We start from the raw sequence: 16,453 nt of genomic DNA on the forward strand, positions 1-16,453 counted from the left end.
CTGCTCTCCCTCTGCACCACCTGCTCTACCCAGTGAGTTTGTGTGGCCTTTGCATACCCTCATAACTGCTTCTTATTCAGAAAAATATGAGTAAGAATGCCACAACCAGCCCACTCCTCTTCTCGGAACAGACTGCAATCATCACGTCTTGCTGAAAACTTTCAACTTCACTTTCTATTTTCAGTGACTAGTTTCTCTGCAGCTAGTGCTTCCCATAGCATCTGCCCCCATTATGAAGACATAGTGCCATTCTCACCACCTCTGGTCTCCACTGATGACTCCATCCCTAGCAACTGAATAAAACCATGAGAAGCAAGCATTTAACGTACTCAATTATTTTCCTAGAGATCAGTTCTGAAACAAAATCATAAAATCACAGATTTTTAAAAAATATTCAAAGGTTTCCCTTCCTCTACCAGTAGATTTTATTTGTGCTGCAACTATGGTCCATGCAGTGATTTCTATCACCACTGATTTCTAAGCAACAACTCTGTTATACTAGGTGAGCTAGCTTTGGTGCTTAAGCCAATTACAATATCTAGATCACCCATATTTCCCATTAATTTCCAGCTTGAATTAGTCTTTTCTGACCAATTGAAGAGAAAGTTACCTTTTCTGTAGCACCAGCAACTGTTCCATGCTTTTCAAACTATTTGTGCATACTAATCACCTGGAGGTCTTATTAAAAGGCCATTCAGTAGCTTTAGGGTGAGTCTGAGATTATATTTCTGAGAAGATACCAAGAGCTGGGCTGCTGCAGGTCTGCAGGCCCATGTTGAGCAGTAAGGCCACATCGTCATCATTAGTTCAATATCACTGAGCATATATAGGACTTGCCTCCTGTCCTAGTTTGGACACCTTCAGAACATATTCTTTCCCATATGTATTTTTTTACTATGATTTTAAGAAGACATTTGTCAAGCCCATGAATAAAGGGTTATCATTGGTCACTTATTTTCTTCTTTCTATTCTCAGCCACTGACAATACTGACCAAGTAGTGATTTAGTTAAGAGCTTCTATTAACCTTGTACTTCATCCTCCTAGCTGAATGTGAACCTGCCTGCATTCCAGCTCTCTGCCCTCCCTTCAGTGGGATGGGAACTCAAATTCCATTCTTGAGCATTGCTATGAATATCTGACTAGGGAGAAATTATATATTAAAAATAAAATTCAAAAATCAATAAAATAAAATAAAATTCAAACCAGTTTCTCATCAGTTTTACATTTTGAAGCTTAAGAATCATGTTTTGCTTTCTTTGTCCTTGGTTTCAAATTTTCACTACCTCTGATACAGGCTGACCATCCCTAATCTGAAAAATTCTAAATCTAGAATGCTCCAAAATCCAAAACTTCTTGAGTGCCACCATAATGCCACAAGTGGAAAATTGAGACTATCCACATGGGCAGCTTAATAAAGAGTAAGACTGTTGCTTTCTGTTGGTTCCATGTGGACAAACTTTGTACCATGCACAAAAATTATTTAAAATAATATAAAATTACCTGCAGGCTATGTGTCTGAGGTATAAATGAAACACCAATAAATTCTATGTTGAGACTTGGGTCCTATCCTCAAGTTACCTTATTATGTAAATGCAAATATTCCAAAAATCCCCCAAAATCCAACATCTGAAACCCTTATGGTCCTGTCTTGAGTAAGGGATACCTAACCTGCATTCATAAGCTTATTTCTAGCCATTGTTTGGAGGTGGTGACAACTAGTTTTTATTTTCCATTTGTAATGATGTGCCTTGGTCTTTAACCCTCTGGATGCTGATTCCTTGCCTAGTTCTGATGACACAAAGCCTTCAGATCAAATACCCTCAGACTGCACACCATGCTGATATTCTCAATATTATAAACCTGACCATTTTCACAACTCAAATTTTGTCTTCTTCAACCCATGGAAAAAACCCACCTTAACAGAACCTTGACTTGGCTGGTGAAGCCCTGCTGTAAGCTTTGTTGGGATGCGTTTTATAATGAAAGTCAGTATAATTTTCCAACTCTTTTTACAAGGATGGAAAATTCACTCTCTAATTATAGTATAAAAAGTCTCTATTTTTGTTCATTTCTCTCGTGGCCAAGTTTTTCTTCCTCAAACTAATAGATGCATGCCTCAGGAATAACAACCTGGTTCCTATTAGCAGGTCAGAGAAGGAAATTCAGTGATATTTTCTAGAATATTTGAACATACTTGTTTGATAAAAAAACTTCAGGCTCCTTCCTCCTTACTAATTTGCTTCCAAACATATTTTGAAGTTAGTCCATATATCCTTGAACTATTATAATTTTTCAGAAATAGAAACACAACTAATACTTACACGCTCATTAAGACACTGTTAGGCTGCCCACTCACATACAGAACTCATTTTTTTTTCAAGCCAGACCATCACACCACCAAGAAAAAAATCCCACAGGGTATTTGTGATTCTTAATAGAAGTACATCCCCTGGAAATATAAAGCCCCATAGGACACTCTTATTAACTTAGGTTACAAAAACAGTTCCAACTATTATAAATTGTTTGGGAAAGTGTTCTGAAATTGACCTATATTTTAAAAGATGATTGCTCTTAATTTTACTTTTAAAAAATGGGCAGTTAATTAATGAGCTGAAAATCTATCAAAAGAAAAGAAGCCTTTAAAAAATCCTTTCCCCGTGTCTTTCTGAAAGATCATTTCCTCATTATTACACAATGATACAGTGACTATGCCATGAACTAATGACAGAAGTTATGGGAGATCATTTTGTTAACGGTTGTTATGGTTTCAATAGCCCTCTTTGCTTTGATTATTGACTCTCCACTACTTAAAAAATTTAAAAAAGACCAGAAAAGCATTAAGTGTCAAACTGAGATCTCTAGTCATGGCTATTATTGAAGAAGGAGGAGGAGGAGGAGGAGGAGGAGGAGAGGGAGAAGGGAAGGGGAGAGGAGGAGGGGGGGATCAAGAAAATGAGGGGAGGAGGAGTGGGAGGGAGAGGAGAGAGGAGAAGGAAAGAGAGGAAAAGGAGTAAGTAGTCAAGAAAGTCTGACTGTTTTTTATATGGATGAAACCTCTCCTCTCTTGGTGTATAGAAAGGTGACTTTGTCCTTCTTAAATACAGTGTACTTGATGGGAAGTCAAACTGAAGTCAGCTCAAGTCTTTTTCAAGTCACAGCCACTGAAGATCCCACTTCATCTCTACATGCATGATGTTCCCTTTGACTCATCCTCACTCACCCCACACACAGCCCACTTCTCTGTTTGCACAAAAGGATTCCCCTGTCAGAGAAATATGGCATATGTATAAATTAAACAAAAGAAGTGGAACTGATTCAAACAGCCTGTTTATGAATCATGCAGATGAGAAAACACTCTGACATACTTAGTTCAGAAGAACTTAAAGGAGATGCTTCAAATTTTCAAAACTTTAAAAATATCAAATGTTGGGCTTCAAAATTGTTCAGCTTTAGAATGATTCCTAATACCCTAGAGTCCAGGTTATTCCCACTCAGGAAGGGTTAATGCCATGTTCTTTTCTACCAGAATGCAACATATCCCTGTTCTTTAACAAGCATAGGTCTGTTGTATCTTTGTAAAGAGTTGAAATTCAATCTCCGGCAATATTAAATCAGCCACAGCACAACCCAAGACAAGCTTTTAATTTAAAAGCAAATCTAGCTCTGACAACAGTCCTCTCAATGACATAATGGATAGTTCTCTTAAAGCCTGGGAGGCATTGTTGTTATTTGCTAATCACAGCACTCCAGCTGGGCGACCACACTACTGAAATGTAGATGATGATTTTGGACTTCCAAGTCTATCTGTATGTATCTTAGAATTAGTGATCAGTTTCAGTATGTGTTCTCATGAAAATGGTTTTGTGTCATCATAACTAAATTCAGAAATGGCATAGAATTACTTGTATTATTGAAAAAAAATTTAAAAGTCTCCATGTACAAATAATATCTGTTCCCGGGAATTTTGACACTAATAATAACATCTTTGGAAACTCCTTTGGAAACCCCCTGTGATTTACAAAAACAGAAAGGCTCTATTGGTAGCCCTGGAGGAACTCATGGACTTCCCAGTATATGATTGATGCTAATGAAATAATCTATAAGAACAGAATAAATTTGAAGACCTAGAAAAAAATCTGGTAAAGTTTTTTGACAATTCACAAATAGAAAACTAAAACCCAGAAGGAGGAAATCAAAATCTCTAAACTTCAATGGTGTCACAAAAGCTGTGCTATGTCAACTGCACACACAGTTACACACAGCCTAGAACAGATGACCTACCTGGTCTGCCACAACAAAGTTGGCCAAATCATCTCTTCTGACACTCAACTTAGTCCAGTTTCCGAAAGGACTAATGTCACTCTAATAAAGCTCCATCACTGGGAATCTAACGATAGCCCTCTCCTGTTTTAGGATTAGCAAAGGTCTAATGATGTCCTTCAAACTACCTGATTTATTTCCATTTCAACACTTCTTTAGGCAATCAGCAAACAGTATTGGCTCTGTGCACACACAGACATGGGATTCAGTTTTATGATAACATGACTATAAACTATAAGTAGGTGGATAGAAGCATAAAAAACTCTTAATAATTCTGGATATAAGCAGATTCTCAAATAGTCAAGCATGGGTAAGAATTGAATGAAAAATATCTATCCTAAATCTTCTCCAGTCTGACTACACTATTTGGCAAAATCAGTAATGCAAAGCAAGATGCACTTCTCTCTCAGAGGTTGACTAGAACTTCATGAAATTTAGCCTAATATCACCAGGCATGGTGGTTCACACCTAATTCCAGAGATTTGGGAGGCTGAGACAGGAGAATTATGAGTACGACGCCAGCGTCAGCAACTTAAGGAGGCCCTAAGCAACTCAGAGAGACTCTGTCTCTAAATAAAATACAAAAAAACGGCTGGGAATGTTGCTCAGTGGTTCAGTGGTTAAGTCATACTATAGTGATACATGCAATACTCATATTTATAGCAGCACAATTCACAATAGCCAAATTATGGAACCAGCCCAGATGTCTATCAATGAATGAATGAATGGTTAAAGAAAATATGGTATATAAACACAAAGGATTTTATTTATCTATAAAAAAAATAAAATTGTGTCATTTGCAGGAAAATAGATGGCACTTGAAAACATTAAGTAAATAAGCCAAACTCAGAAGGTCTTAGGTGCTCTCTCATATCTAGAAGGTAGAGAGGAAAAAGTCGGAGGTGGGGAAGGTGGTGGGGGGATATTTCATGAAAACCAAAGAGAAATCAGTAGAATAGAGGAAAGGAACCAAGAGAAGAGCAGAAGTAAGGAAAGGGAAAATACTGGGGAATAATATTGGCCAGATTACCTTGTTACATTATGTGCATGTATGAATAGGTAACAACAAATTCCACCATTATGCATGTTATGGTTTGGATATGAGATGTCTTCCTAGAGCTCTCTTGTGAGATAATGCAAGAAGTTTCAGAGAAGAAACAACTGAGCCATGAAAGCCTTAATCCAATCAATGAATCAATCACCTGATGGGATTAGTTGAGTGGTGATTGAAGGCAAGTGGGGTGTGGCTGGAGTAGATAGGCTATGGGGTTTATATTTGTATCTGGCAAGTGAAGATCTCCCTCTGTTGCCTGATCATCATAGGAGTCGCTTCCCTCTGCCAACTTCACTTCCATGATGTTCAGCCTCATCTCCAGTCCCAAGGAATGGAGCCCGCTTTCTATGAACCAAAACTCTTAACAGTGAGCCGTCAAATAAACTTTTCCACCTCTACAATTGTGCTGGTTAGGTCTTTTAGTCACAGCAGTATAAAAGCTGATGAAAACAATGTACAACTATGATGTACCAATAAAAATGTGGAAAAAATGAGAGAAAGATTTGTTTTACCTTTCTAGATAAAATTGCACTTTTTCTGATTCACTATACCAGAAGAAACTCAAAGATGCATTAGAGCAGATTATGCTAAGTGAAGCTAGTCAATCCCTAAAAAACAAATGCCAAATGTCTTCTTTGATATAAGGAGAGTAACTAAGATCAGAGTAGGGACGAAGAGCAGGAGAAGAAGATTAACATTTAACAGGGATGAGAGGTGGGAGGGAAAGGGAGAGAGAAGGAAAATTGCAGGGAAATGGAAGGAGACCCTCAGGGTTATACAGCGGAGGGGGTAGAGAGAGAGGAGGGGAGGGGAGGGGAGAGGTGGGGAGGGGGGATGGTGGAGGATGGGAAAGGCAGCGGAGCACAACAGACACTAGTATGGCAATATGTAAATCAATGGATGTGTAACTGATGTGATTCTGCAATCTGTGTATGGGGTGAAGGTGGGAGTTCATAACCCACTTGAATCAAAGTGTGGAATATGATATGTCAAGAAATTTGTAATGTTTTGAACAACCAACAATAAAAAATTAAAAAAAAAAAGAAACTCAAAGATGCAACCAAACAGCAAGTTTAGTTACATGCTCATAAAGAAAAAAAAAAGAATGCACAGTTTCATTCACAGAACCTTAAATATTCACTAAGTATATATTCATATATATTAAGTTTCACAACAAATAAAATAACTCTATGAGGACCTGCCCATAGAATTACTTTTTGACCAGCTATGACATCAGCAACCATAGACATCAAGGAATGAAGTAACTTGTTATTGTGGTCAGAATCACGCAATGTCATTCAAGGGCATATTTGCTATTGAGAATTGCTGAATGTGAGGTTTCCCCAAATCCAATAACACAATAGAAATATTTTGTAAAATCACACCTTACAAATACTTTCTCATAACTATAATCATATAGTACTTTATATTTCATAATGCATAATAATTTTAAATACAAATCTAATCCCTAGTATTGATTTCAGAGATCTAGTTAGTGTGCCATGCAAATTCTGAAAGCAAGTTAAAGAAATGAGTTAATCAGATGAGCCAGTGAATGCATATAAAGAGAATCATTGCACATATCAGTGACCCAGTTATTGGTGCTATTAAGTTTGGAGGAAGACTATCTAAAACCATAAAATACAGAACATATTTAATAGCATGTTGTACACTTAAATATTCAATCATTAAGGAAAATTTTGTAAATGACATAGCAAAGACTTTCAAAACCACTACCCCAGGGATTTATGGACACCATTCAAAACAGAGAGAATACATCTGTATTGATACTATACTCACTTCTCTGTTAAGATAGTCTGAAATTATGTGCATGTGGCGGGTGGGGGTAAGTAGAAATTTTTTCACTTTTGTGAAACAAAGAGTTCATGGTTCAAGTGAATGGAAACAATTTACAACCTTTCTGTGAACTATTTCAAAGGTAGCTCATAGACATAGCCGCCATATAGATTTATGTGAAAATTATTCCAATTCATACAGAAAATTCAAGTAAATGCACAAGGAGTTGTCTGATTTTGTGTAGATTTATGCCTATCAGTTAACTCAAAGATTTAAATACCAAATCCAGCACTCGGGTATTTTATGGATTTGCGATGCTCTAGAGACACTGGATTCAAAAACCAATGAATAGATTTCAAAATGATACAACTGCAGTATTGCAAGAAAAATGCCTTCTGTTTCTTTCACCCACAAAAAGAAAAATTTAGTCTGCTATGTTTGGAGCAGCATGTAATAATAAAGTTTTTGTCATGAAATCTCAGAGCTGGAAGATGATCTTATAGTGTAACCTTTTGTATGATAAAATCCCTCTACTACATCATTACCTAATTTTTCAAACTATGCTGGTACACCCGAATGATAAGAATTTAGCGCTTCAAAAAGTCTTAGTTGATCTGTAATATCTCTTATTACTTAAAAATTCTTTCTTACATCACCTCAAATATCTTTCCTATAGGTCTCATCCATGTTTGTTTTGTTTTGTTTTAGAAACTTTGTTTCTTTGCTTGGTGTTTTATTTCTCTTTGATTATTTGCAATGTTGGGGATGGAACTGGGCCTCATGCATGCTAGTTTAGTGCCTGATCACTATGCTACATCCCCAACTCTAGTACCATCCTTGTGCATCAGAGGGATTACATCCCTTGTGCATCAGAGGGCTTACATAAAACTCCAATGCCTCTACCACATTATAATCCTTAAGCCCTTCCAGAGTTATCTCAAGTCTTCAGACTTTTCTTCTACTTTTAATTGTCCTCAATCCCATCAACCATTTTTTCCCATTGCTTTTTCTTCTTCCATATAAGTCTTCAATTCTAACCTAGAATCTGCCCAAAACTATATGACCTAAAGCATATAGCATTTAAAATTCTGTCTCAACTTCCAGATATGCAAAATGAAAGCAGTAACTCAACGGTCATTCTGAGGATCAAATAAAAGATAGAGCTCTCTGGAAATTTGAAAGTAGTGCAGAAATATAAGGATCAGGAAACCTAAATTGCAACAAGGTAAAGAATATTCCATGTGTACAGCACTAGGTTTGATTCCCAGCACCACATATAATTAAGCAAATAAAATAAAGGCCCATCAACAGCTGTGTGTGTGTGTGTGTGTGTGTGTGTGTGTGTGTGTGTATGAAAGACCACTGTATCCTAAGGAAAATCTCTTCAAAATTAAATTTTAGAGCCCACACTTGTAATCCTGGTTGTTCAGGAGGCTGAGGCAGGAGGATCAAAAGTTTGAGGCCAGCCTGTACTTAGTGGGGGTCTAATCAAATTAGCAAGACCGTGTCTCAAAAATTAAAGAGCACTGGGGATGTAGTTCAGTGGCAAAGTGCCCCTGGGTTCAATCCCAGTACCAATAAATAAATAAACTTTTGCCCAAGAATTTTTACTTTCATATAGATAAAGTTAAACATTTCAACCAATTTGTTTTTTGGATAAACAACTCTCTACCATGTTGGATCTATTTATATGCCCCAGTACCATCCAATCTCAAATCCTGTGTGGTCAATGTGCTTTTATGGTGGAAGAGATATGACTGAGTCAGAAAGGCATTAATCCTCTATGACACCTTTCAGCTTTCTTCTATTTTGTAACAATGTGGTAACGCTTTTGTTAACCCGTACTCCTTATAATCCTCCAAAGTCTCCTCTATGTCTTCAGAATAAAATCTAAATTATTTCCATTATCTTGCCCAAGGAATACTCCATCCTCATGGATAGCTGCTCTCCCTCACCCATATTTGGAGCATAAGCAGGTAACCCATCTTGTTCTTTTCTGCCTCATTGTCTTGATGCACTATTGTGCTCAGGGCTCTAAAGTCAATGTCCTATGACATTCAAGTGCAGCTTTTTCTTATCCTTCAAACCTTCCTATAGATATCACCTTCCCCAGAGTGTATTACCCGAACCACCAATGTGGTTTGTGTTTCCTGTTTCTATCATAGAGCTTATTCTTATATTGAAATTATTTAGCTTTCTGTCTTGCTCACTAGGCTCACCATAGATTCCCAGAAAAGAAGTGTATCTTATTCAGCTTGAGATACATAGTAGCTAACACAGTACCTTGCATGTACTGGGCACTCTATATATGTTCAATGAATAAATAATTAATATTTACAGAGAGGGAACACAAATATGCAGAAAATTGACATTTGATGAAGGAGCAAATGGCACCAGTCTTGCCTAACCCATCAGAATCCAGGACTGATTCAGAATCTATAGAGCATCTTTAGTTCTATAGCCTTTGCATTTTCCTACCCATTGCTTTCCTCTAGAACCTCAACCATTTGCAAATAACTAAGCAATTTAATCATTAACCTCAATACAAGATCATGTTTCTTTGCTGAAATTTGATGCAAAAAGCTTAGTGTGACTAACTGGTATAGTAAGGAAAACACTGGATTTAAGAGTCAGACCATTTGAGCTCTAGTCCCTATTCTATTATTTGACTAATAGTGTGTAGGAAAGATTCCCCCAATCAGCCTAAAATGCAGCTCCCTTTCCTATTTGATCATCCTTAGTAAAGTTAAATTCTTGTTGTTGTTGTTTAAACACATTCTTGTCCAAGTTGGCAATTGAAAGTAGCCAATTGAGCCAGAAAGAACTCAGACTTTATGACAAGCTTAACTCTGAATCCTAACTATACCACCACACAATAACTGGGTGATGCTGGGCAAGTTACTTAACCTCTCTGAGGTAGTTTTCTCATATGTAAAGATACTAATAATTTCCTCTTGAGTTATTGTAAAACTTAGATGAGATACGGAATGAAAAAAAATACTTATAGATTTTTCAAATACCAAATAAGATTGTTGTCATTATTCTTGTTTGGGCAGGTTTAAGAATGGTATAGAACAATGTTTCTCAGAGGCTTTGTATTCCACATAATTACAAACATATTTAATAGATGTTACCTCAAAAATTATTGACAACTGCACATGAGCACTAAGAAGTCATGCTATAAGAAAAGTGTTTAACTTTTTGATCTATCATTTTCCCTAATTATTTGAACATGGGATACCCTTTAATAGCAAGGGTAGAATAGCAAGCTCAGTAAGAGTCTTTATTTATCACCTTTCACTATAGAGATCCTCAAAGAAAAACCAAGATACCAAAAATGGTGAAAACTCTCCTGACTCTGCATCCATTAATGGGCTTATTCTTTACAGTGTTCATATTTCCTAGAAAAAAATAAATAAATAGGTACATATATACATAGGAAAATTTCAGATAGAATTGCGAGAGTAAATTTGATAAATATTGAAGGAAAAAGACATTTAGAAACAACTTGTCATGGGCATGGGGGCTAAAAACTGTCCTACTTGGGCATTTCTGATCCCCACTGGCTAAACTTCACTCTTAGTAATTTCTGGAATCATATGAAAAGATAAATAAAGAAACACAGCTTCTAATTCATTTGCAGGCACAGATCAGTTAAAGTCATAATTGCTCTTTTTACATGACAGCAGAAGTTCACTTCATTATTTCAAATGGCTCTTTCTCAGTATTACCTCCTGTGACTTTAAAAGCTGCCATTAATTTCCCATTAGTGAACTTTAATTAAAATGAATATGTATCATTGCTTTCAGCAGTTGCATTTGTAATACATGGAAAAATACATGCAAATGTTGCCCACAAAGTTACAAATGGCTCATTTCTGTACAAGCAAACACTTTGATGTTATTTCAAAAGATTTTATCCACAGAAAGCTTTTAGAATCTAACCTTTCCCTAAAAGAACTAGAATTTTATGTAAATACAATGAACAGTTACCAACCTAGTTAAAATCTATTTTATTGATCCCAGAAAGTAGCGTGTTAAAACATGAATAATGACCTCTGAGCTTTGAACCCACTCAGTACCTTGGTGTTTCTGCAATATTTGTGCAGTGCGTTGAAAAGGAAAGCTAGAAGGGGCAGAAGAATACGTCTAATCGAAGGTCTCATAGTGGTCTAAGATGTTGGACTATGTCTAATACAATAATCTGAGATGAGTCACATTTCACCAGCTTATCATCAAAGATGCTTCTACCCCAAAGTTTCCATTCAAATGTTCAACACTCAGAAAAATTGGAACATATTAGAATGTATCTGAACGTTAAATATCATAAGCTTTCTTATCCCTTTACAATTTCTTTTATTAGGTCAAAAAATTTTATAAACATTATTTATAAAGAGAAAATGAGGCTGATTAGTCTTAGATTATGCTTGCATCAAGTTACCCTGGAATCCCCAAAATATGTCAGCCGGAATCCCCAAAATATGTCAGCCAGAATCCAAGAGCAGTTAAAGGAGATGATAATTCAGGTTTCCATACTAAACACATCATTCTGAAAATGTTCACAAACATCTGATAATATTTCTAATAATAATACTTCTGCCTTTAATGAAAATACTACAGAAATGCTTAACAAAAAAGGAGCCACATGTTCCTCCAAGGGTTAGGTCACTTAATGCCTTTGGCTGGCAGACTATGGTTTTCTCTCTGCATTCAACCTTACCCTTCCATCGCTTTTCCCCCTTGATATCTATTCTGTAAGTACAATTGGTCCAGTAGCTGTGGTCTCCCTAAGATGTTTGTAGGCCTTTATCTTTTCCTATTTCCCACTTTCTGCATATTACTTCCTGAGAAAACTGAGCATCATTTCTCATTTTTAGAAGAGTCAGTACATACAACATAAAGCAAAGTATTCATTGGCAGAATTTGATAGATTTTCAAAATGTATCGATGTGTAGGAAAAATTCATAGTTTTTAATTAATAGAACTGAGAAGTGCTTGCATTATACTATATGTTTGTATATCGAGAAACTTTAAAGGCAACTTTAAAAGGAATCTTGCATAAAGTTTGAAAAAGTTAACAAATGAAATTGTAAGCCTCATTTACCACATTATCAGATTAAAATGCTAATCATCTGCATAGCAGTCATAAATAATTTCAGTAATTAAATCAAGGGTTCTAGTTCTTCATCATACATTAAGAAGAGCATCAAGCTATAAGCCTTCCCAACAGACATCTATGGAAAATAGAGCTATCACATTTAAACTACATTCCAAGAGTCCTGTGACTGCAAAATATAGATGTTTCCAATGTCAATCTGTCTGACTGCATAACATACATCACTTTTCCAGAAAGTATCTGCTTAATTTTTTTTTTTTTTCACAATGTGGGAAGTCACCATCTCTCGCAATGTTTATTCTGGTTTACAAAGTACTGGTCCTAAGAAGGTGGTGAAACCATCACACTTGCTGTTCTCAGATGAAAATGCTTCTGTTCATAATAAACCAAAAGAAGTGTTTGTTCCATTCCACAAACCCTGAGTTGTTTTCAAGCAGGTACTTTGGTATAGTTAATGACTTACATTTTATCACAAAAACACATAAAAATAAAATTTAAGAAGAACACTAGATTAGCAGAGTGCTGTCCCATATTGGTACACTTTCTAGGAAGTTTCCACATGTTACTTATACTATAGATTTACTAACTCATTCTAAAACCATAAAAGCTCTGGATGTTAGCATCTATATAATTCCACATACTTAACTTTTGGAGATATTCAATACTGTTTTCAAAACCTACTAAAACAAAAGTCAAAAGAACACATTCCTGAGCATTCTGTTACAATATCCATAAATCAATGGAATGGTTGATATGCCCCTGTCTAACAAGTTTAGGCTTGTATTCAAGTTTGCGTTTGGAAGTGATATATATATATATATATATATATATATATATATATATATATATATCATATCACATCTAAGAAGATCTGGTAGATCAGATACTAAGTAGCAAAGCAGCCAGTGAAGATACCAAGTACAATTAAAGTTTATAGGACACACCAAGGGTTCTCATTCACATGAAAAAAAAAAAAAAAAACCAGATGTGGGGATATTGCAAGATAATCAGAAGGTGCAACAGATAAGTAAGTCTGGGCCTGCAAAATGTACTTACTCATGCTTGGAGATATATGTATGCTTCTATATGACAAGTTAAGTGCCTTTTTTGTGCTTGACTTTTAGTACTTCTCTAGCAGTGGTCATTAAAATGTGGCTACTTTTGATTGATGTGTACAACTCCCATCTAAACAGAATTGGTATTTTTTCCAAAGGAACAACAACAACAACAACAAATCCTGATTGCAACATTGACATCAAATTCAACATAATAAAAACATTTTAAAAGACCTGACCAGAATCCTCTGCTATTCACTGAAAATGGGGAGGGGGAAGGTTGTAGCATATGAAGAGAGAGAAGCAAGTGAGGCAGTGGGAAGACATTAGGGATGAGGTGATTAAAACCACTTTGCTGCCCTTCCTTGGTTTCTCACTCCCCTCCCACTCTAGGCTGATTTTAAAAATTCTTAAAACTACAAGCCCCATTGAAACACACACACACATAAACACACACAACAACAGCAACTGAAAGAGTGTGACTAGGGTAACCATCACAACAATCCTGAACGATTTTCGTGCAAAAGCAAAGCAGTGAGGATGTAGTAGCAGCAGTGACTCTCCCTTGTCCCCCACCCCTGATACGGTACCTCCAGATTTGCCCGAGCTGCAAGATGTGGATGAGTGACTGCAGGAGCCAGATGCAGAAGGAGCAGGACGCAGACCTGTGTTTGCCGCTGGCCCGGGTGGCCCCACTGCTGTTGCTGTTAGTGGCGGTGATGTTGCTTTTGCTGGCGTTGGATGCTTGTCTTTGCGGCGTGGAAGGACGAGCCTCGCCTTCCCCAGCTGCAGACCCACCGCTGACCACCGTCTTGCAATCGGCTCCAGACTGCGGGCAGCTGGAGGCAGCGGCCGTGGTGCTGTCCTCGGTGCTGAAATCGTGCACAAACCAGCGGAAGCTGAACACTTGCACTGAGAGAGAGCCGAGCACCACGAAGAAGAGCGTGAGCCCGAACCACCAGCGCTGGCCGCGCAGGTAGTAGTCCACGGCGAGCCAGATGTCCGTGCCCACGTCCGCGAAGTACACGGCCACCGCGGCCAGGATCCAGAGGCAGTCCCACAGCGAGTAGCGCCGCTGCTCCCTGCCCAGGCGCAGGCACAGCGCCGCCGAGCCCGCCCCGCTGCCTCCACCCGGGCCGCCAGCGCCGCCGCCCGAGCCGCCTGAGCCCCCAGAGCCACCGCTCCCGGAGCAGCAGCAGCAGCAGCGCGAGCAGCCGCTGCCGTCCGGGCAGCAGCCTCCCCCGGCTGCCTCCTCGTCCTCGGCTCCGGACCCCGACGGCAAGCCTGGAGCCAATGCCTGCACCGAGCCCGAGTGGTCCGAGTTCTGCAGCGGGGTGAATGCCACGTCGCTGCTCTTCTTCATTTTCAGCCTCCCGTCTGACTTAGCGGCCATGATGCCTCCAAACCGAAGGAGAGCCCTCCTTTATCTGACACCTTTCCCCGCTGTCTCCTCCTCCCGCCACCTCCTCTGCTCACCCCGGCTACCCTCCCAGGCGGCGCGGCTCTCCCTCCTCCTGCTCCTGCGCCGGCTCGCCTGCCGCCCGCCGCCGCCCGCCGGGCTGGGCGCTGGGCCGGGCTAGCGGCGCGCCTCGGGCCGGCAGGAGCGCCGCCTGGCTGCCTGCGCGGAGCCAAGCTGCTCACGGCGCCCCGCGCGCGCCCCTGCCCGCCGCCTCCTCTCCTCGCCGTCCTGGCCCCGCGGCTGCCGCCCGAGCCGCCACCGCCGCCAGCAGCAGGAGCAGCAGCGGCCGCCGCGACGCTCCTCGGACCTGCACATTCCTCTCCTCCCCTCACGCGCGCTCCCTCCTCCCGCTTCCTCTCCTCCACCAGCTGACTCCGAGGGAGAGGATGACCTCATCCCTTCCCTTCCAGCTGCCGCCGCTCCCACCCCGACTCGGGAGGGGCGAGGGAGGAGGAGGGCCCCGGAGGAGGGGCCGGGACTGAGAGGAGCGGCAGTCGGGCGGGGGGGACTGGTCTGGATGGTCCCCGGGGCACGGAGCCACAGCGAGGTGCGAGAGGGAGTCGGTGGAAGGCCCCGGCTCGCGGGATTTTGGAGAACACTGGGTGGATTTGATCGACATCGGGGGAGGGGTAGGAGCGTGAAGAGTGGAGGGGTCCTCTGGTCCAGCCAGTGAAGAGGACGAAGAGTGGGCACGGACGGGCGTGGCAGTGGCGAGGGGCCAGGAGGTGCAGGTCTCTTTGTATTCCGTTCCAAGCCCTGGCACTTGGGAGACGGGCTAGATGTGGGACTGGAGCTAGCGAGGGTTAAGAGAACAGGTTTAACTCGGATGCTTGGTTCCCCAAACGCTGGCAGCCCTAGTTGGCATGTCAGGCTTTGCAGTTTGTGGGAGGATAAAGGCGTGCAGGGACTGAGGAAATAGCCGGGATTCGCCTGAGAGGCGACAGGCAGCCGGGACCGATGGGAACCCCAAGCCCGCGCCCTCGGGGAAAGGAGCGGGCAGCAGAGGGCTCTGGGCTTCTCTTGCCAGCGGGACGCCTAGGCTCTGGGAAGTGAAAAGGCGCTCCGGGATCCGCAGCGCAGACCCAAGCTGCCGGATTCCTGCTGCTGGGAAGCAGTGGAGCCGTCAGGAGCCACCGCCAGGCAGGTGGGAAACGCGCACCCCTGGTGGAAGCTCGGAGCGCGGCTGGGCAAAGGGGCGCGGCTGGCAACAGCGGGAAACCCGGTGTCAGCCCCGCCCCCGGCCCACAGGCAGGGAGTGGCGGAGCTGGAAGTAGGCGCCACCTCCACTACTCCAAAACTAGAATCACCTTGTCTTAAAGCTATAAGGGTGCAGACTAACCGTGTGGTCTCACAACTCTAGAAATGACTCAAATTAATGTAATCTGTGATCCGAGCGGTACACCAAATTAGATATTAGAATAACGTGTTACGGTATTTAAAGATTATGAAAACCCCAATAAAATATAGAATCTTCGACTTTTTAAATAATAATAAAATATAGTAGGTTATGAGTTGTCCCACTTCACTTTTGCAAATGGGAGGGAGAGAAGTATGCAATCCTTAAATTATACTGTACCTCACATACTTTAAGACCAGAGGAAACTAAGGTGTTACCCTGCCACTTAGAGGACCAGTTAGTCTTTATAGATCAG

The 16,453-nt window shown here is 40.5% G+C and overlaps 1 protein-coding gene across 1 annotated transcript in view; it reads right to left on the minus strand.

The window, feature by feature from the left end:
* Positions 1 to 14,735, minus strand: part of Xkr4 (XK related 4) — a 401,694-nt gene extending 386,959 nt beyond the window's left edge. Inside the window, exon 1 of the mRNA XM_027932917.2 lies at positions 13,933 to 14,735. Within this exon, the coding sequence (XP_027788718.1) occupies positions 13,933 to 14,735 (803 nt within the window). The remainder of the gene's footprint in view (positions 1 to 13,932) is intronic.
* Positions 14,736 to 16,453: the final 1,718 nt, after the last annotated feature.

The sequence above is a fragment of the Marmota flaviventris genome, chromosome 15, assembly GCF_047511675.1.
Source record: "Marmota flaviventris isolate mMarFla1 chromosome 15, mMarFla1.hap1, whole genome shotgun sequence".
Taxonomy (NCBI): domain Eukaryota; kingdom Metazoa; phylum Chordata; class Mammalia; order Rodentia; family Sciuridae; genus Marmota; species Marmota flaviventris.